Raw genomic sequence first — 20,564 nt, forward strand, 5'->3', positions numbered from 1 at the left:
CACTACCATTAAGAGGATGTACTTTATTGTGTTATTTAATTGGTGTTCATTTTCGAAAGAGCGAAATATTGCTTTATTTGTCCAGATAAACAAAAACTGAGAACAAATAACGGCAGATTTCAGCAGATGGTGCCATAACCCAGGAAACATTGTCTTTCAAAAAGTTGATAAAATAAAAGGGAAAAATTCCTAATAACAAACAAACAAAAACAAAACAAAACAGAGTCAGCATTTACCTAGCTAAACTCTTTCCAGACTGAGGTAATTGTATTTCCAGCAACTTCAGCAAACAGGCATTTAGAGTTAGAGCTGCACAGTATAAAACAACATTATATTCTAATAATATAGTTAAATTTTGTAGTTGTGATATGCAGTATATTGCAATATGTTAAAACATTCTTGCAAACCCTTGATGTGACACATCTAAAGGGTGGCCTACATTATTTTGACCAAAATTATTTACGCACTATTTACATGCGTTAGATCATGAGAATTCAATAATTTTATTAAACAACACATGATAATCCTCTTAATCTTTGAACAATTAAAAAAGTCCAATGTATTTGAATAACTGTTAAACATAATAGTTGATTCATGGTATGGGCAACCACCTTGTTAGGTTAGTTGTTTGCTCAGAGCCATTTTACATGACTGTGTGCACGCTGTTGGATTACTATGTAGCCATATCCCATGATGATAACGGCCCCATACACACAACAAATTTTTTATTTTTTAATTTTCACTTCTGTGAAATGAAAATTGAATAACCAAAAGGTATGCAGAGTGAGTTTTTCCGATTTCATATTTAGAAGTGAAAAGTGATCTCATTTTCATATTTCGAAATAAAAATCCAATGATGAAAACATACATGGACCAGCCTGGCAAGCTTGATATTTTTAGATGCAAAGCCCCTCAAGGAACTGGACTGTAACTCATTCACTCATGGTTAGCAAGCAGAAATTTTCTATAAGGTGGTGGTGTCTCATGTATGCTTTGCATCAATGATACTCTGTGTCCTTGTTTCAAAGATTGTGACCCAAATATATTAAAAAACACATCAGCTTCCTTCATAGAACAAAACACAAGCTTTACCTTAAAAGGTCTTGTGAAAATGAAAATGGGGTGTGTAGCAGAGGGAGTTAATACTCCTCCCTAAAGATTCTGTGTATATAAGAAAATGATGAGCTTGGTGGGGCACATGTGCAATGCATTTTCTGAGTGCCTGCTGTCATTCAGGTAGTTTTTTGTTTCTTTATTTTTATTTTTTCTGAACAGCCAGTGCTATCTGAAGACAATATTCTTTCTTATTATACCATTCCTGAGTAAGTTTTTATTTTTCTTTATTAACAAAACTATACCAATGTTGTCTAAATAGCTCCTATTAATCAGTGAGTTAATTGATTCTCAGCTAAATGTGTTGAGTCTTGTCTGAATTAATTTTGTCTGAATGATGGGGTCATTTACTTTGGTATAAACAAAGGACCTAGCAGGGAGACCTCTCATGGGGATGACCAGAATCCTTTGAAATAAAGTTGTGATTCCCAGAGTCCTATGGCACCATTTCTTAGTCTCATGCATGGCAACAGAAGTGAAAATGGTGAAGAGCAACAGGTGCTCCTACAAGGGTATTTTATAGATATTCTTTTCCTAGAACCCTAGAATAAATAAATGGCTGTTGATTGTCTTCCTTTTCTCTGGCGCTAAGTTGGGGTGCCAGCTGGAAGTGAACAAACAGCTAAATATTTGTCAAGATCTCTACAGGGCTGCATATGTAAGCAATACTGAATTTTGTAATCTTTGTTTATGAAGTCATATTGGGGAGTGTTGTTTTAAATTAAGAAAATTAAGATCATTTTCAGAAACAGTCATTCTACCTGGTGCTCGTATCTTCATGTTTATGCAGATCAACATGAAAAATGGCTTCACTATAGTAAATTTAATCTTTTGTAGATGGATTTTTAGTTTCCTTTATATAATATTATTTATAATGTCACATAAGCAGTTTGGAAAGATGTAAGAGTTGCAGTGATAAAAAAAAAGTTTTTCAGTGAGCTGAGCTTGTGTGTTTTAAGGTCTGGGCATTTTGGATGATACCCATGTGATGATAATGAAATGTCACTGAAGAACATTATAACAGTGCCACTCAAGTCAAATATTACAGCCTTCATTCACTTCACCTTCCCATTAGATTTTGCTTTTCCATTCAACTTTGCAAATAAGTTAAAATCTGAAGCTGAGCTAAAACAAACATCTGTTAACCTTTGAAACTGACACAAAACTAACCAATCAATATACTGTATTAAACAACTAACTCCTTATTTTAGACAGATGTTTCACCTCTTACAAACCTAACAGTGACAGTTATAATCCATAGAGTGACATATAATTATGGATGGATATTCCCTTGAGGCCATTTAGGATAAAAGGGCTCTAAAATGTTCAAGAGTTAGTTGAGCTGTGGTAAGTATGCAATGTACTGGCGTGAGACTTGCAATAAGAGTTCACTGGCCTTACTGGGGTGTGCAATATCTCAGTTACGGGAAGAGTGATGAAAAACCATCTAAGGTAAAATGAGGAACTGGTAAGTTGATTCCTTATATCTTCTAAAGTCAAAGAATCTGCAGGATGTAATACGATTAGATGCCTTGAACAAGCGCAAAAGCATTAATCACAAATAAATATATTATGTCCTCGCTTTAAGTTAGTACTACTCCAGTCTGCTATTAAAATTAAATGCAGCAGTCAAACAAAAAGGGAAGTGAAACATTTGTTAGACTGTTCTAGCGGCAACTGTTACACATTTGACAACTTTGATGACTTTACAAAAAATAAGTCCGATTAAGCAATGTTTTTGTTACTGTTACTATTTTGGTCACTGTTCTGGAAATTTTGATTGGTCTTTACAACCTTTAAAAGACAATGCACAGGAAAAATATTATTAGACTCTTAAATCAGCAAGAACAATTAACAAAGAAGGTAAAGGTAATAAGGTAATTAATGTCTTTTTCTCTCTATCTTTGTCATTGTAAAGTGACGTTGAGCCTGTGAAAGATGTTATTTAAATTTATTAGTAGTAGTAGTAGTAATGAAATAGCAGATTACTTTATTTAATGGCACAATCCAATAGCCTAACAAATCACTGGTTTATTTGATAACTTTCTCCAAGTGTATTTAGAAGCATTTTGAAATTTGTCTTCTTGATGAGTGTTTTGTCTGTAACTATATACTCCAGGCTCTGGAATATCAGGAAACTATTTCTGCATAGTCAACCAACAAAGAAGACAACAATGTTGTTTATGATAGCACTCCTTCTGTTACATATTCAGCCAACAGGTTGGTATTACTTAGTTTATATATGCCATGTCTTACAGTCGCTTACTCAAACAAATAGTGATTAACAAAGCATTTTTTTTCAGTTCCCCAGATGGTGCAGTGCTATTCTAGTTTTTCTCTAAAAGATGGAACCTGCGTTGATATTCTGGGTCAGGTGCCACTTGATGATTGTTGCATGAATCCCAAATATAGCTATCAGGAAAATGGCAAAGTTTGCAAGTCCTGTAGGTAAGTTTTAGTTTAATGTATAAAATGTTGTGTTCTTTATCCATGATTGACTAAATGGCTGACAAACATTTCTATAAATCTTTGAACAGCAATAAGAATTTCAATGTCTATAAATGTGAAAAAACCTTTTAAAAAATTACAGACATCACAAAGATATTTTAGAAAATATTATTTTTAATATTGTTTTAAGTTACTTTTCGTATAATAATTTCAATCATAAATACTAAAATGACTAATATACTTATATGATTGAATGGTACGACATCTAGAGATTGATTCTGACAGCTACATAATTTGGACTCAGGAAATAACTCGGAAGAGGGCTGCTCAATACTGGACATATTTCTGTTGCTTCCTTTTATGTGTTAATAAAAAAAAGCTACTATTAAAGCAAAAAAATGGATTCCTAATCATTCATACAAAAAAATTAAAAAGTGATACATATTCAAACAATGTCTAACAATCAGTTTAAAATCAGTGACAAGAACAGAAGATTCTCCTTCAAATAGGTCTTCTTCAGTTTATTCCATGTATATTCAAGCACTGATTTCCTGCAGTATGTCACAACAAAAGCAATTTGAAAAGACAACCATCTCTGAAATCACAGACTTTACAACTTCTAAAGTTAAAATACAGTGGAAATGTTTGGAAAAGCACAAACTCACAGATTGGCAAGACATCGCAGAACATATTTAAATATATGTAAGCGTGGGTAAACTAAAAAGACACTAGTGAAATATATTAAGGATAATTAGGCAGAAACACAGTACTAGTATTTGAGAGATGCCAGGGATACTGCTGGGAGCCAGTGTGACATATGTGGAATGAATCTATAATTTGTCTCCAGATATGCTGAATGGACTGAGTGGTCCCAATGGGGTGCCTGCTCAGTGACCTGTTCAGAAGGAGTGAGGCAGAGACACCGTGGCTGTTATGGGATTGGGAAGTGCCAAGACCCTTACAAAATAGGGGATCTACAGACTGAACCTTGTACAGAGGGCTGCTGTCAAGGTAAAGAACAGAGCATAATTATACAGTAGATACTATACAGGACTGTAGTCTGGCCTTATAATCAGGGGTATGCATGGTAGTTTGTGTTGTGCTCTTTATTTATTTATTTATTTGTTTGTTTGTTTGTTTGTTTTTCTTTTAGAAAATGGGGGCTGGTCAGAGTGGGGTGCATGGTCACCATGCTCAGTTACATGTGAAAATGGAGTAAAAAAAAGGACAAGGACTTGTACTGAACCCCCTCCCAAATGTGGTGGCTTCTGCCTTGGCAACAGTGAAGAAACTGAAGACTGCAACATAGCAATTGTTTGTCCAAGTACAGAACTGTTTTCTTAGGGACAATTGCCTAACATTTACTATACACCACTACTTTACTATTAAATTGTACCTATTAAGTGTCTTATGTACTTATTAATTTGTATAGCACCTTCCATGCACATTAAGTACCTCAAAATGTTCACATCAGAAAAATAAAATAGAAAAAAGCAAAATGTATATAAAAAATTAAAATAGGTAACATTTAGATATGAAACACCACTGACAGCTACAAAAGTAACACTAAGACTCTAGTCAAAGCAAAGACCTATACTTTAATTTCAATGTATCAACACATTAAGAGCACTGTGAACAGGATCTATAATTTACATACTCTTTGCAATTATGTGCCTCATCCTAGCTCATGGAGGATGGTCCCCATGGGGGAAGTGGGGTCCCTGTGCAGGGACTTGTCATCCAGAGGGTTTCCTGGCCCCTGAACAGCAACGCCAAAGGACTTGTACAAACCCTCCACCATCCACTGTGCCACGTGGAAATGACTGCTCAGGTGCTAGGTTCGACAGTAAGCACTGCAAGGGAATACCTTTTTGTCCAGGTAAATCTGTTTGAACAATATTCCACACAACTAGTTTCATGACATAAAAAGTTTGTTTTGAGTTTAGAGTTCAAAATTTTCTTTATTTTTTAAACCAAGTAACAAATTTTCCTTAGTGGATGGAAACTGGGGTGCTTGGTCAATGGCTTCAGACTGCTCTGTGACATGTGGAGTAGGACGACAGAGGCAGCAACGAAAATGTGATAATCCACAACCCAAACATAGTGGCCGACCCTGCCAAGGAGCTGACACAAGAATTCATCTCTGCACTATCCCTGTACACTGTCCAGGTAACAAACGGTCAGGGCTTTTGTTTTTTATTAGTGTACAAATCTCTACAAAACCTAGCATTTAATGTTGAATATGATGTAAAAGATTATAATGATTGTCTTTCTAACTATAACTAATAGGTATTAACTATACTGAGTGATCCCTTAAACAGGCTTGACTCTGTACTTGTACCTAATAGGCTGCCACATATTACAGTTGAATGTAAGCTGTAATCACTCCTGGAAATGCACTGAACTCTGAAGTCAGTTGATCCAGAGATCATGGATCTGTACAATGTTATATATGTACTTATATATTTACGTATATGATGATGAGTCATTGGCTGGAAGTCCTAATGAACTAGCAACTTACTGTATAAACTAACTACAACATACTGTGTGTTTTTTTAAGTAGAATATAATAGTGTGCCAACAAACAATAGTATCTTTCAACAAGAAAAATGGAAAATATAAAGTAGTACTGATTCTCCTTCTTTCAGCGGATGGTCACTGGAGTGAATGGAGTGAATGGACACTCTGTAAGTCAGTCAACCAAAGAGAAATTGTTTGCAGGAATAGAATGGGAAGACGAAAGAGAGAGCGAGACTGTTTAGGCAGGGAATATGAAGGAAATTTCTGTCTTGGAGAACCTGTGGAGTTTGGCACCTGCTATAACATTATGAATTGTAAATGTGAGTACCTTGCTACATGTAGCACATTTACTAGATGCAGCTTAAATGGTGCATGTATAAAAGTTTGCTTAAACCACATTCAAAACAGTTGACACTTTTACAGTATTAATCCACTGACTACAGATTTTTTCAAAACCCTTTCTTAAGGTACAACTATTATAAGCCTTTCCATTCCTTCAGATCCATTTTCAATTAACTGTTGTAAAGTAAAAGTAGGAGAACTGACAAAGTTAATTAGCTGAATGATGATATCTGTAACTATTTAAAGTCTATGTTGAGAACATGTCACAGTACCATGTTTCTAGGCACTAGGTCCTTATTGGTTAAGACACAGGCATGATCCTTAGCTTTGAAAACAATACACAATTATACATATCTGTTGTGCCAAATGATATAAACACTCTTGATCAGCTTGTAAACTGATTTTCCAGCAATCATATATTATATTGATAATAATTTGACTAAATTACACACACAGCTAGATGAGGTTACCTTTGCTGACTAAAGTGCAGAAAGATAAGAAATGTTTACCTAAACTAGTAAGTATGTCTGTACAAATTAAAGGAACATTCCAAGAATATTTGACCTAATCTCTATCTACTGCATTTGTAGTGTCTAGTATATTACCATGGGCAATAAATTAGTTGAATTTCCTTGTATTAACAGTATTGAAGAAAAAACATAGACTCGAAATATACTCATTAGGGAAGCCTAAGACTAGGTGGTATATTGTTTCTACCCATAGACTTCGATTTGCTTGACTGGTTGCTTGCTTTCTTGCTTTTTTATTGTATCGACTAATGTATGTACAGCCTTTCATACTATTTCAAACATTTTGCAACCCTTTCTATCCCAAATGGAATAGCGGGTCCTTCTGAACAGATAGTGGGAGCCTTTTGGTCAGAATGGAGTAAATGGAGTTACTGTAAACCTAACTGTGGAGAAAATTCCACACAGACAAGACAGAAGAAGTGTATACCGGACCTCTCAAAGTACAGGTAGGGCAAACAGACTTTTCAACTATGTTTTTTTTTAATTTACAGGATTATTCAGGATTTTTTTAAATTTAAAAAATATATATTTTCTCACACCAATGCAAGTTTTTGGTAGACAATCAGTAGACATGGCCTGTGTTTAGAAAGCTTGAGTATATATATATATTCAGTTAAACTGTTTAGCCATCTTTCTTCTAACCCTGTTACATGACATACAATGACATACAAATCAGCAACAGGAACTTGAGAAATTCAGTGTTATATACTGAAAGTAGAGTCATGATGACTCTTTGTCTTACACGTATGCTTTCTTTCCCTTTCTCTCCCACAGTAATAAGAATATTGAGTTTTTCTCAGGGACACCAAATATCAACTGCCCACAACCAGAAGACACAGAACAGACTAGATCGTGTTTTAATGTTCCTAAGTGCTAGTGCAATTTTATATCATCAAATGACTACCATAGATTTAAAGCTTCATTCATAATGTGTCCACTGCCAATAAATGCAGTAAAAGCTCCGCTTGAATTGGCTATCCATCCAGAGTGCACAACTATAACCCCAAATTAATTTTGTTATGTAGCATGCCATAAACATCTCAAATTAATTTTTCAAATGTCTCTCCAATGTCCAATACATAAACAGAGACTATGAGCCTACTGATGGAGGACTAATTATTCTTTTTATGATTAACACTTTATTAGGTTTTTTTCACAGAACAAGTAACAATGCTCGACATGCACCTCATATTAGGAGGGATTAAAGGAACAAAAAAGGAAGGAATGGGAATGGGGGAAAGAAAACAGGAGAAGATTGAGGGAGACGAGGTGAAAAAAGAGGACACTTAAATAAAAGCACAACTCAGTCCCATTACAATGAAATGAGTTAGTAGTTTAAACAACCCAAATGTTGTCCCTCACACATATATGACACACCACTAATTATTTTACAATACACAATTCAAGAAATTTCCACATTTATCATAATGCTGGTCCAAGCTCTCCAGCAGCCTGAAGGAGATTTTCTTATAAGTTGTCACATTGGTTTAACCAGTCCTGAATATATGGACCTCCCAGGGACTTTCATCCTTTCGTTATAATTTGTTTGTCCAGCATAAACCCTGTCTGAATTCAAGAGGAGACAGTCTTATTAATGTGTTTCTAGTGATTCTCCCAAGACACAGAAATTAGGCCAAAGATCAAACTGTGCATCAATCATTTTTGAGATACAATTGTGCACCCCTCTTTAGAATTGTTAAATCTTAGGGCAGGACCATAGTATGTGTGTTGGGGGGCTATACAAAATGAGTAGACTTACTTACAGGACAAATAACAATTGCCATCAGGGCCTATATAGTCAATCGCTATCAAACACCCCATCGTCACACCCCTTTTAAGTATCAGCTCATGGCTTGCATCAAAATCGTTCGTCGTAAAGAAAAATATTGGGAGATATATTACCGTTAGCGGAACTTATAGAACTGACAGAATACAACTGATAAATAAATGACTAGATGTGTAATTTGCAAGGAAAATTTGTAGTCCGAGCCGACAGATTAAAAGAATATCAGAAACATGTCTTCATCTGTTGGTCAGTCTAGATACTCAGCACATATCTTCTCTCGGCCGAAATAGCTCAGTTGGGAGAGCGTTAGACTGAAGATCTAAAGGTCCCTGGTTCGATCCCGGGTTTCGGCATTTTAGCTCTTTATCATTACAATTTTGTGTACAATTACATTTGGTCATATAAATGTATATTTATAGCATTTGTCATACGGCTTTGCCCAGAGTCGATCAATTCAGTGTTTTTTTCTATGGAATAGCCATTTCAATGTTTGTCTATGGATTAAACGAACATAAAAAAAACAGAAGAAATAACCTATCTATATATAACCTTACTATGTCTGCTATAACTACCTAGCTAATAGATTTTACCATGAGGTTATGAACCTTCTTTGCTGCAACATTTATACTGCCATTATATGAATATTTTTATACCAAGTCGAACAGACTGAAGTTCTGTGAAATTATGTTAAACGCTGTATTGCTATTCCAGTGTTCAGGTATAAAAACATGTAAACTGTGACATGCTGCTCTGTTGCGTTTTCTGATATCTTCAAGTGTTGTGCACTCCCAGAACACCGTAGAGTAGGTAAGGATAGCAGGCAGGGGAGGGTAGTTGGAGAGAGGATCATTTAGGCTAGCTAGTAACGTTAGCTAGGTTCGGAAAAGTACAAAACTAGAATCTTAGACAGCTAGCTTATTTAAAAGGTTCGCGTTTCCTAAAATCATTTTTACAAAATCCATTTAAATGGCACTGTAGAATCACGACAACATTCAAGTAAAGCACAATTCAAGTAAAGCCAGCAAGCACAACTAGCAAGTTTCCGTAGTGTAGTGGTTATCACGTTCGCCTCACACGCGAAAGGTCCCCGGTTCGAAACCGGGCGGAAACAATTTTCGTGCAATACGGCTAATGAAATATTACTCTATTGTAGATACATACTTGTTTTGTCCATCGACTTGTTCATTTGAAAAATACCAATACAAAGTCTAAAGTTTCCTGCATATATGCATTTTTAAAATACTTTTTTGTGTGCATTAGGGGGTATAAGTGTGTGTATATTGTAGAGAAGGCTTGCTGTTGATTTTACATTCGCAAAAGGTGAATCTGATCTGTACATAATCTAAGTATCTAACTGTTACTAAGAATCAAACTGCTGCTTCCACAATCACTGAGTTGCCTTAGGCCATGTGGTCAGATCCCCCCCAGAGCCCTGGGAGTGATAGGCCCCTGGGCACTGGCTCTGCTGGCATGGTCAGTAATTCATTACTGCTTTAACACTGGGATGTACACTAGAATGTTTATATTATTTGATTAGTTTTAAACCAGGTCACAGCAATGCAACAAACAAATTACATTTAGCTCACTGAATTCTGTATATCATATAATTTATTTTATATACTTTCCTACATAGACCCCATGTCTATCTGGAAATGAGCTAAATTCTAAGAGAACATAGTATTTCCTCTTGTTTGCTTATATAATGTGTTTAATGTTTCATATCCATTGTAAATACAGCCTATTTATTCAAATTAAAATGTATTTTTATAGGGCTTTTTTATAGCATGTGTTTGCAAAAAGCAACTTTATAGAAATATTGTATACAGATGATCTGGGTCCAGGCTAACAACCCAAGGCAACAGTGGTAAAGAAAAACTCCTGAGAGCAAGAGAAAGAAACCTTGAGAAGAACCAAGGCTCTGGTGTTGACCAGAGAAGGTCAACACCAGATACAAACTAATAACATAATGAATAAAGCTGTTTTTGCTTTTAACTTTAACTTGCTATAATATGTAATAAGAGTAACTTATAAGCCATAAGAATTGACTAACAAATATTTGGCAGAGGTTTTATTGTGGATTATTCATTGAGAAATAAAAAACAAAATTAACTACAGGCGCAAATGCATTGTTTCTCTATCAATAAATACATTAAAAATGCTGCCTGATTAGATATTTCTACATAATAATGTCATGTCAGCACTGCAGAAGTGTCTCCACCTCGACTACATGGATCTGCTTAACCTGACACTTAATTAATGCTGTGAACAACATTGATTGAATATTAGCATAAAAAATCCATATGAATAACACTAGCTTATATAAAGTACATGCTAAATGTACTACCATAATGTAATAGATTTAATTATGTAGCTACTTTACATGTCTATTTCAACTTATCAGCACTCTTGTTTGTATGAACACTGCTACCCAGCATCACCCCAAGGATTTGCTTTGCCTTTGAGTATGGTTGTCCAGTGTCTGTTGTTAAAAACAATGTATAAATCAGACAGAAAGGAACTGAATAAAATATGCACACCAAGTTTTGCTTTAGGTTGTCATGAAATTATGAGGTGCAATGTGATTGTCACTGTAGGAATCACTAATACATCCATTCATTACAGAAAAGTTTATTTTGTATTGTAATTTTCCATTTGCTTGCTTAATTCTTTATTGTTCAATCTTAAATTAGATAACATATTTGGAACAGTGTAATAAAAGTCTGAAATGAACTTATTGTATAAATATGGGTATTGCTAGCATTCACTCCAGCAAATCTCTTAATGGGAATAATTTAATGTTCTGAAGAATTCTATGTACAGGAACAAAGATAACAAAAAAACAACAATCATACATTGTTTTAAAGAACATACAGAAGCACAAGGCCAAAAATGGTTGCATTTTTAAGGAAAATTCCTTTGGTCCATGTGCAGGACTTATAAAGGATTTTAGCACTTCAATGGGAAAAAGAAAGGAAAGAATACTTGCTGTTACAACGTGAAAAGGTTCAGTACGAGAAATGCACTAGGAAGTGAACATTTTCTGCCAATGAAATGTGTTGAATGCAATTAAGCTACATCATTTTAAAATTACAATTAATCAGAAACCATCATGTTATGGAGATGGCCCCAATGTGTTGAAACATGCTGGAAATGGGAAAAATACTTTGGTAGAAGAGATTATTTTAAGGTAAAAAATAATACAATCTAAAAAAAAAGAGACACTTCTTCACAAAACTAGAGGGCAAAATTGGTTCAACAACCATTTTCAAATAATACTACTACTTATTTGTACATTCAGGGCAGAAGTTCTAAGTGACTACAGTGATGGTGTTCTTTTCAATGGGGACATTTGCCAATGTTTTTATTGAATAGATGTGCAACCGCAGACAAATGGTTCAGATGTGGTCAGGTGTTTAGCTGAAAAATCTTTCAATGATTCAGTATCTTCAGTGTGTGCAATAATTTAAAAATGATCATTTACAAACTCCAGTTATAAGAAAGATTACTGCTCACTGAAAATGTAAAATAAAAATGGGAGATACAAATAATGCTCTCATGTCAAGAGAGACATTATTTGCACTCTTGTAAACAGTAAATACATGGATAGATACCCAAACTGAATGCATGGTGTAGATACACTCACACTTTGAGTGATGAAGGTTAATTTACTTGTAATTCAGAGTTAAACACACTGATTGTGGTCTTGAATAAACACTAAAGGAGGCAAAAGTGGATCAGGAAAATAGTCTCCAGAGATTCAGACTGACCAGATAGCAGCTCTTTTTTGTCAGTCGAGCACTATTGTTGCTGTTGAAAGTTCCTCCAGCTGGTCAAGTTCCTGTGGCCTTCTTTAATAAGTCTTTATTTACATAACTCATTAAGACGTAAACTGGTCATGCCCTCTAAACGGACAAAATATAAAGTGCAAGATAAACAGAATTCCATACAGTACAGTGAGTGACATGTGTAGCACAAAAAAAACCCAAAACCAAAACCAAAAACAACCCTCAACACTGACAGACACAGAAAAACATACGATGCAGAAAACCTTAAAGCAAAAGGGAAAGCGCTTGCTCGGCTTTGGTTTGCCACAAACAGAACTGGTAAAACATGAAGAACATAAAAGTAGTTGATAACTTTCCTTCGTTTTCACCTTTGTCTGCTTACATGGTAGAGATGGCTGCTGGAGGTGCTGTTGAAATGAATCATGAGGATGAGGGAGAAAGGGTGGGTGGGGTCACAGGGGACGGAATTGTGGAGGCCAGGTTATAGGTAGAGTTTGGGGAGGTGGCCATAGTAGGCTGCATGTTGGAAAAGGCAGGCCTGCGGGGAGTGTGTGGTGAACCTATAGCCATGGTTGGGGAGTCCAAGCTGACTTCGTCACCCTCTTCTGAGTCCCACACCTCACTCTGCAGGTAGTCTGCGAAAAGAGCCTTGGCGCGCTGTAGGATACGACTAAGGTTGTGCCGGCGGACCAGGCGGTCAAAATGCATGGCCAACTCATTGTAGTCCAAGCTGTTTTTAATGATATGGTCACGATGCTCCAGCAGGATGGAGAGGCACAGGAACAACATGAAGGGATTTCCCTTTCCAAACTCTTGAGGAGGAGGAAGGGAGCAGGGTTTAATGCTCCCACCCTCTGGTTTGGATGTGTTTGGAGAGTTCATACCAGTACCTGGAGGTTTGCATGGTGATGGAAGGTTGCTAGAGAAAGGTTTAGGCAGAGAAGGGGATTTGCCAAAGGATAAAACAGGGGAAGAGAGCAAGGAGCGACTGTAGCTGAGTGATGGGGAGGAAACTGCAGGCTTCCCTGTGGGTGTTGATGGAGAGTGTGCTCCACTTCCATTTGACACAGAGGTCGAGGAGGCCAATCTAGCTAATGCCTTATCGGGGGAGACAGTGCTTCCCCCCATAAATGAAGAGGAAGAGGCGGATTTCGATGCTGGAACCTCAGGGGACGCTGTTCTCCAACTGGACATTGAAGGAGATGTCACTGAAGACTGAGGGGATCCATTTTTCCAACTTGACACACAAGTTGGAGGGAGAGGGGAGGCTGTCTGTCCATTTGGGCAGCTTCTCTCTTCAATCTCAGGAGATGAAATATTGTCATTACTGCTTATCAATGGCTGTCTCTCTCCAGGATCATCCTCACTGTCTTCTGTGGATTGGCGGACTGTGAGAGGTAACACTGAATGTGTGGACTGAAACTCCACTACAGATAATAAGAGATCAGGGGGATCATTTTCATTAATCTCAAAACTGTCCTTGTTTCGAGCACTGTAGTACTTAAACTCTCCAAAACTGGATTGCTTCTCAAAAGGAGGTGTAGGCACAGGGGCATCACTCTTCACAACAGAATCCACACCATACTCCCCTTCACTTTCCCTACTATAACCCTTGTCTTCTTTCCTTTCCACATCCAAGCTGAGGTCACGTCCACCGTCTGCCTCCTCTCGAGACGGTCTCAGCATGTGCCGTCGCCGCTGGTTCTCCGTCTGCGCTTTGTCTAGCTCATTGTTCGCCAAGATTTGACAGCCACGATCGAGGCTCAGGGGCTGCTCTGCTTCGAGCGGCGGACCAAGAAGCTCGACTTCTGTCTCGGGCGGGTCTGGAGGCAGAGAGCTCCAGGTCACCTCCAGCATCCTCAGGGCATCGTCGAAGGCGAACTCCCTCTTCAGCTCCAGTAGCAGCCAGCGGTAGCAAAAGAAGAGATCATCTGCGCCTTTGGATACCAGGTAGGCATAAAACTCGGGGTCTGAGTATTGCAAGAGCAACTTGAGGTGCTGAAACTTGACGGACATGAGCTGCCCGTCAGGGCGAAAGTTGCCTTCAAGGCGCTTCATGATGCCACAGAAGCAGATGAAAGCATGTGCTTCATTGTCCATGACAGCAAGGATTGGAGAGGCAATATCACTCATGCCTTGACAATAAGACACCTATGAAAGAAAAATATCTTTTTAGACAACAATGCTGAAAACTGTCAATCAGTTATAAACCTCATGAAAAGATTAGATGATTTGTTTAATTACAGAATTGTTAAAAGGTCTGGTTAAAATAAATAAATAAAATCAATCAATCAATCAATTTTCCACAATTTTCCACTTACACCAAATGTATTAAAACTGCCAACACATGTTTGGTGTCAAATATTTCCTGTTTTTCTTTTGCACCAGAACTATGAGGTAATGGTGAATTAAAGTACTGGAAGCTTATTTCACCTAAAACCTTTGAGAAACACATGCTCAAAACTACATTTACTTGCTTTAAACAACATAGGTATAGAATATAAATTTAAATGAAACTATTCTGTAAAATGGCATTGAATGAATAAAAATATAAGCCCCAAGGTGAACTACATCATCATCTTTATAGGTTAAAGCTTTATGGTACAATTTCACATTCAAAGGAAAAAAGCAACTCTAGTTATCCATGAAGGATGGACACTAGAGTGTAATATTGATTACTTAAATGACAGTAAATTATACGGTGTTCTAAAACACATCATCAAGTCCTTGAGATATTACATAACTACTGAAAGCGGTATGAGACAAGTATGTGAAATTGTGGAATAGCATCCAAAAGTATCTAATACTTGTTACCTAGATTAACTTTATAGCTGTGTGTCCAAAACTCATAAATGAAATGTTTCCAAACATGTCCAGCTGATTGACTATGTTTGATTTAAATGGAAAATTAATAATCTCCACATTACTGCATAGGAGTAATAATAAAGTAATAACTGTATGACAACCAGTTTCACCAAGAGGATAAAGGTATGGAAATAATTGAAAACACTTAAAACATTTAAAAATTATTTCCATTTCACAACTTTACTCCTAAGGAACATTAAATAAGTGATTTACCTTTTTTATAGTGCTGTGCAAAGGTCTCCCAAGAAATTTGTGTTTATAATTGTTTGTCAGGGTAGTAAGGATTTAATTGCTTAACCAAAAAATGATGCACCATGGTCATTTCTTCTAAGCTGCTTCTTCTTTTGACTTTTTGTGTTTTTCCCTCCTGTCCAAGTGACCTGTCATAGTTTCAATTAAGCTTGGGATGGGACTTTGTGCTGCCTATGCTGTAAGTGGACAAAAGCAGGTCTAAATTTTATTTTGGTCTATTTAAAGTTATTTTCACTGCCGGCAGTCAGAAATGCCTTTCAGGATGTAACATCTGCCTGTAATTTCTATTTACTGAATTAATTATCTGCTTTAATGTTCTGTTGTAGTAGTCTTTATTTGTGTGTTATATGTTTTGCATGCACATAAATCATTTAGTTCTCAAATAATTACCTTAGACTTGCTTACGTGCCTAAGAGTTTTGCACATTATTATATAGTCAAAAATGGTGTCAGAATAGTATAAAAATAACAAGAATTTCAGTTTTCCTCATCTTCTCTCCTGTTATGGGCATGTTTCATTTTCCACCCCAATTTATGCATTATATATTTACAATCTTCGAGTGAATAACTTGCATTGACCCTTTAAAAACATAAGTAAAGAAAGCACACCTGTGGATGTGTGATAGCAAAGGTGGTTAGAAGGTCAGTTAGAGCAGTTAGGTGGGGGCTGTCTTCAGAGCCAGCGTAATAAGGATGGGCTCGGTCTGTTCGGAGTACGTCCTTCAGCACGTTGCCTCTAATAAATTCTAGATCTTCTGGGCTGACCCGGGCTGTCCACTCACGCTTCAGCTGGTCATATTCTCTCGTCTTTCTCTTCATGTAGTCCATCCTCTCCTGCCCTGTCAGACCATCTGGGTACACGTTTAAAAGGTACCGCCACACTACCTAATGGAAAAAAGGCGATTATTTTTTTCTCTCAATCTTTGTCACTGTAAAGCAACCTTGAGTTTGTAAAAGATGCTATATAAACTTATTATTGTTGTTATTATTATTAGTAAAAGGTACACTGACAAACACTAAGAAGTAGTACTAATTCTGTTTCCCATTTATTACAATTATTTTTATTTGATACATTATGGGTTTTAAAGAATCCATTTCTGTCAAGCTTCTATGGTTGATTGGGGAAAAAAAAAACAAAAAAACAAAAAAACCTAAACACAACCAGATGCTCTTACAGTTTTTAGATTTCTTCAGACATTACCTCATTAGGACATTAGCGGCTAATGTTTCTGATATACAAAGTCATTCAATCTCTAACTCACCTTGCGCAGGGAGGGCTCAACCCCACCGTGATAAATACGTAGTCGTAGCTCCTCTGGGCGTGTCAGCTGACCCTGGCTATTCAGGTAGCTGTGGAACTCTGCATCACTCAAAGGGGGCTTAAATGGCTTAACCTCCTCGCCATAGGACCAACTCAAAGCCTGCTGAACCCTAGATAAAGTCCTACCCATCTGAAAATGCGAGAAAGAGAAAGGGATAGAGATCGAGAAAGAGACAGAACTACTTACAACTGCTTTATTTATGTAATGCTGCAGTTCACTGAAATTAAAGGAGGCAACATGCTGTTTCCCAAAACAAGTTTAACAATCCTCTCATATCATACACTGTGCCTGGCAATTTAAATCTTCACAACATGTCGGGAAACTGCCTTCAGTTACAGTATGATGGCATTAGGAGATGAGGAACCTGACTGAATGCAGCAGAGACTGGCTGGTAAAACAGCTGGCTGACAGGGTGAAGAACGTCATCAGTAACCTGGGACAGCAGTGACTGGGTGAAGGGAAGAGCAGTGGACGCCAGTGACCTCTTCTCCCCTTGCAGTTGATCAGAACCAATCACATCTTTCGGACTGATTATGTCCCAGTCCTCAAGCACTGGACCTGATGGAAAGGTCAACACACAGCATTAACTGCTGAAACCAAATGACCCTTATATTCAATAGAGATCTTTGCAGATGTGTGTTTGGAGACATAAACAGAAAAAGTTTAAAAGCACTTATAATAAGCTTCAAACTTCAAATCAGACTAGTTAAGATAAACTCTGAAGTAATCCTATATCCAAATATCCTCACTTTAGAGACTCCCTCTGAAAGGGAAATATCCAATAATATTTATCTTTTTTTATCTGCAGGTTTTCCGTTTCTTCAAAAGTTGATCAATTTTCAGTGTTTCAGAATACCATTGTCAACAAAAGACCAAGTCTGGGTTCTGATACAATTTTGATGACCCATGTGGGGCAATGAGGAATTGACTCACTGTCTTCCGAAGGTTTGATATCCATCTTGAGCTGAAGATAGGGCTTAGCTGCACTGACAAATGCTGCATCTAAATCCCAGTCTGACAGGAGGGAGAGGTAGACCTCCACACCCGCACGGTCACGGGACAGGTAACTAATGCCAAAATTGCGCCGTCTGAGAAACAGAAATATATTTATAATTTTGACATATTTGTATAAGCACATTAAATGTCAAAGTTACCATCAGCAATAATGAAGCACTTTAATGAACTAATTAATTAACATTTTAAATTAAGACATTCCATATGCTTAAAACAGATACACATTTGTGACAAATATACACATTCTAAATTTGATTCTCAATTATTTCTCTCAACTTGTTAGCATAAATCTGTCCCAAAGTGTACACACTGGTTGAGCTCACCAAACTTATGCAAAGCAAAGGATTAGCTTAACCCATTAACATTGTTCTTTCTTAACATTGCTGTTAATTATCACCAAGTTACTGAAGAGATTACAGTGATGTGAACATATTGAATAGTTGAATCAGTAGTCAATACTTCCACATTTATGTACACACTCACCCATTGAGCTCAAAAGCTCGGATTAGGATATGCTGCAACACTTCTAGGGATGTTATCTGTGGGTCAACTGCAAATGAGCGGAACTCCACAGGCAGTATTCCCTCACACTTCTATGTGAATAAAGACAAAACAAGGACTGAGACTGAATCCAATATCCACACATTTTGCATGTATAGTACCACAAGGCCTAGACCAACTCAATGTAGCAAAAATGCAAATATCAACAGTAAGCAACCAACTACTGAATAATCATCAGTGCCATAAAAACGTTAGGCACTGTAAATAATGTATTTAAAAGATGATCACTTCTTTATGTCAGACACAACATATTGTTCCAGCTTTGGCAGAGACTCTGAAATGAATTCACCTCTACCTCATTCTGGTTGCAAATAAGCAGATATATGTTATGGGAATTATAACTCTAGCACAGTTAGAAAAGAACAAAGTTCAAAGTTGAACACAATATGCTGATATTCGTATGTTCCAGTGTCTTATTTTCAATCTCAGCACTCGAGTAATTAATTTTTTCATTAATAAGAGTTCCCTTATAAGTGCGTCTTCAGAAATCAGTTTATTAGCTCGTCTGTGCCGCTACACCAAATTTTTGCCAAAGTAATCACAGCCTAATCCAGGCTACATAGGCAGGTGTTCACCAACGTCGAATAAAATTACCTTAACTGTGGAAGATTTAAAAATAATGTCACACTGACAAGACTGAATAACAAATAGCTGCGATCAAGCCAATATCCATCATAACACTGACAGTTAACCGCTATAAGGAAACAGGTAACCATGTTAGCTAGGGAACCACAGACGTTGATAGCTACCTAACTACATGTAAAATTACATTTAGATAGATAGATAGATAGATAGATAGATAGATAGATAGATAGATAGATAGATAGATAGATAGATAGATAGATAGATTTCTCGGATCTGATAGCTAGTAAATTCTAGGGTGGCAGCATTTCATAAATTGTCTTTTGGACAAACTTCCACGGACAGCTTGCTGGCTACTCAGCAAACGTTATGTTATTGTCCAGTATCTGCTAGGGTGCGCTAGGTTAACTAGTTAGCTGTGTCCGCTTGAGGATCTCAGGCTACTTAGCTTTCACTGGTTCTTTACAATTTCTCACCTTGACTTTGACACGAACCACCCCCCGCTCCTCCTCGGTCGACATGGTGGGTAGTCCACTTTGAAATTCTTGTTCAAGAATTATCCGCCTTCATCAACGAGTTAGGCTGAAAATGTTGCTAAACAACCTTAGTGACAGTACCCATTTTTTTCCCCTGTCTAGCAAAGCTTGACACATTCGGTGAAAATCCTGTAAGAGCGAGGCAAAACAACCAGTTTCCCGTTGGCAGGCTTCAAAATAAAAGATGGTGCAACAAAACAAGTGCTCGAAAATCTTTAAATTTATTGCTAACTATTCGGGAAAAAAAAAAAAAAAAGAAAGACATGAAAACTAGAAACGGAAAATATACAAACCGAAAGTGTTACAGGATTTCACGTGTAGACCTTTATTGAAAATACCGAGTTGATATTGCTTTTCTTGACATTTGCTCTGCCCGTGACAGCTTTTCTCTGACAAGCAGGAGTCAGAGAAGCTTCATTGCCGAGATGCTAGCAGTGCATCGCCTTGTGTAACAGGATATGACATAATGTACATTACATCATTTGATCTCGAAGTCATAAAATGATTAGACTATAATATATGGTATTTACAAGCAGTTATTTTCGTTCCATTGAAAAAGAAAAAGAGAGATGAGATCAATTACTCATAATTGCATTATGTTTTTGAAACTAAACTAGTTGCTCTATAAACAGTAATCTAAGAGTCGGAGCACAGAATTTTGGCGCAATATAATTGCCGCTTATTTCTGGACAATTTCTGACATAGATAAGGTCATGCCACTAAAAACAAAAACGAAATATAACAAATGCAAAAGATTGAATTATCCTGTTGCTTTGCCGTGACCCGGATTCGAACCGGGGTTGCTGCGGCCACAACGCAGAGTACTAACCACTATACGATCACGGCGAGCTATTGGACAGCCTCTCACACTCCTGACAAGTTTACCACTAGTTCAGTGTGTCAGTTTAC

General features: G+C 37.0%; 2 protein-coding genes and 3 non-coding genes across 10 annotated transcripts; 3 read left to right on the plus strand and 2 right to left on the minus strand.

Annotated features, from left to right (window-relative positions):
- The first annotated feature begins 1,201 nt into the window (after positions 1 to 1,201).
- On the plus strand, positions 1,202 to 8,058 carry si:ch73-237c6.1 (TSP_1 and TSP1 domain-containing protein). 4 transcript variants are annotated; one of them, XM_027033112.3, is made up of 10 exons: positions 1,202 to 1,322; positions 3,233 to 3,333; positions 3,417 to 3,561; positions 4,409 to 4,572; positions 4,715 to 4,885; positions 5,246 to 5,440; positions 5,557 to 5,730; positions 6,210 to 6,401; positions 7,267 to 7,399; positions 7,728 to 8,058. In XM_027033112.3, the coding sequence occupies exons 2-10, from the start codon at positions 3,288 to 3,290 to the stop codon at positions 7,828 to 7,830; spliced, it is 1,323 nt and encodes a 440-aa protein (XP_026888913.2). In that variant the 5' UTR covers positions 1,202 to 1,322; positions 3,233 to 3,287; the 3' UTR covers positions 7,831 to 8,058. The 4 variants fall into 4 exon arrangements, with proteins under 4 accessions (XP_026888913.2, XP_081563445.1, XP_081563444.1 ...); XM_081707319.1 differs by lacking the exon at positions 1,202 to 1,322 and adding an exon at positions 1,753 to 1,771; XM_081707318.1 differs by lacking the exon at positions 1,202 to 1,322 and adding an exon at positions 1,832 to 2,581.
- Positions 8,059 to 9,019: 961 nt separating this feature from the next.
- trnaf-gaa (transfer RNA phenylalanine (anticodon GAA)) lies at positions 9,020 to 9,092 on the plus strand. The gene has a single exon. It is a non-coding gene; the product is annotated as a tRNA-Phe (tRNA).
- Positions 9,093 to 9,777: 685 nt separating this feature from the next.
- On the plus strand, positions 9,778 to 9,850 carry trnav-cac (transfer RNA valine (anticodon CAC)). The gene has a single exon. It is a non-coding gene; the product is annotated as a tRNA-Val (tRNA).
- Positions 9,851 to 9,968: 118 nt separating this feature from the next.
- Positions 9,969 to 20,534, minus strand: tbc1d25 (TBC1 domain family, member 25). Of its 3 annotated transcripts, XM_035521902.2 has the most exons (8): positions 19,949 to 20,534; positions 19,596 to 19,784; positions 18,460 to 18,569; positions 17,896 to 18,050; positions 17,327 to 17,520; positions 16,903 to 17,091; positions 16,250 to 16,525; positions 9,969 to 14,675 (listed from the first exon to the last, which is right to left on the minus strand). In XM_035521902.2, exons 2-8 carry the CDS (start codon positions 19,638 to 19,640, stop codon positions 12,945 to 12,947), a joined length of 2,700 nt encoding a protein of 899 aa, XP_035377795.2. In that variant the 5' UTR covers positions 19,641 to 19,784; positions 19,949 to 20,534; the 3' UTR covers positions 9,969 to 12,944. The 3 variants fall into 3 exon arrangements, with proteins under 3 accessions (XP_035377795.2, XP_035377797.2, XP_035377794.2); XM_035521904.2 differs by having other exon boundaries at positions 17,396 to 17,520; positions 19,596 to 20,534; XM_035521901.2 differs by having other exon boundaries at positions 19,596 to 20,534.
- Positions 20,430 to 20,501, minus strand: trnah-gug (transfer RNA histidin (anticodon GUG)). Its single transcript has one exon. It is a non-coding gene; the product is annotated as a tRNA-His (tRNA).
- Positions 20,535 to 20,564: the final 30 nt, after the last annotated feature.

This window comes from Electrophorus electricus, chromosome 25, assembly GCF_041902795.1.
Source record: "Electrophorus electricus isolate QZ-2024a chromosome 25, ASM4190279v1, whole genome shotgun sequence".
Taxonomy (NCBI): Eukaryota; Metazoa; Chordata; class Actinopteri; order Gymnotiformes; family Gymnotidae; genus Electrophorus; species Electrophorus electricus.

Excerpts from the sequence above, each read along its gene's own strand:
- tbc1d25 (XM_035521902.2), bottom strand. The coding sequence starts at position 19,640 with ATGTCGACCGAGGAGGAGCGGGGGGTGGTTCGTGTCAAAGTCAAG. Across the intron at positions 18,051-18,459 it reads CGAGCTTTTGAGCTCAATGG|ACGGCGCAATTTTGGCATTA; the intron begins GTGAGTGTGTAC and ends TCTGTTTCTCAG. Across the intron at positions 17,092-17,326 it reads TCTCTGCTGCATTCAGTCAG|ATGGGTAGGACTTTATCTAG; the intron begins GTTCCTCATCTC and ends TCGCATTTTCAG.
- si:ch73-237c6.1 (XM_027033111.3), top strand. The coding sequence starts at position 2,920 with ATGCACAGGAAAAATATTATTAGACTCTTAAATCAGCAAGAACAATTA. Across the intron at positions 3,334-3,416 it reads GTTACATATTCAGCCAACAG|TTCCCCAGATGGTGCAGTGC; the intron begins GTTGGTATTACT and ends ATTTTTTTTCAG. Across the intron at positions 7,400-7,727 it reads CCGGACCTCTCAAAGTACAG|TAATAAGAATATTGAGTTTT; the intron begins GTAGGGCAAACA and ends TCTCTCCCACAG.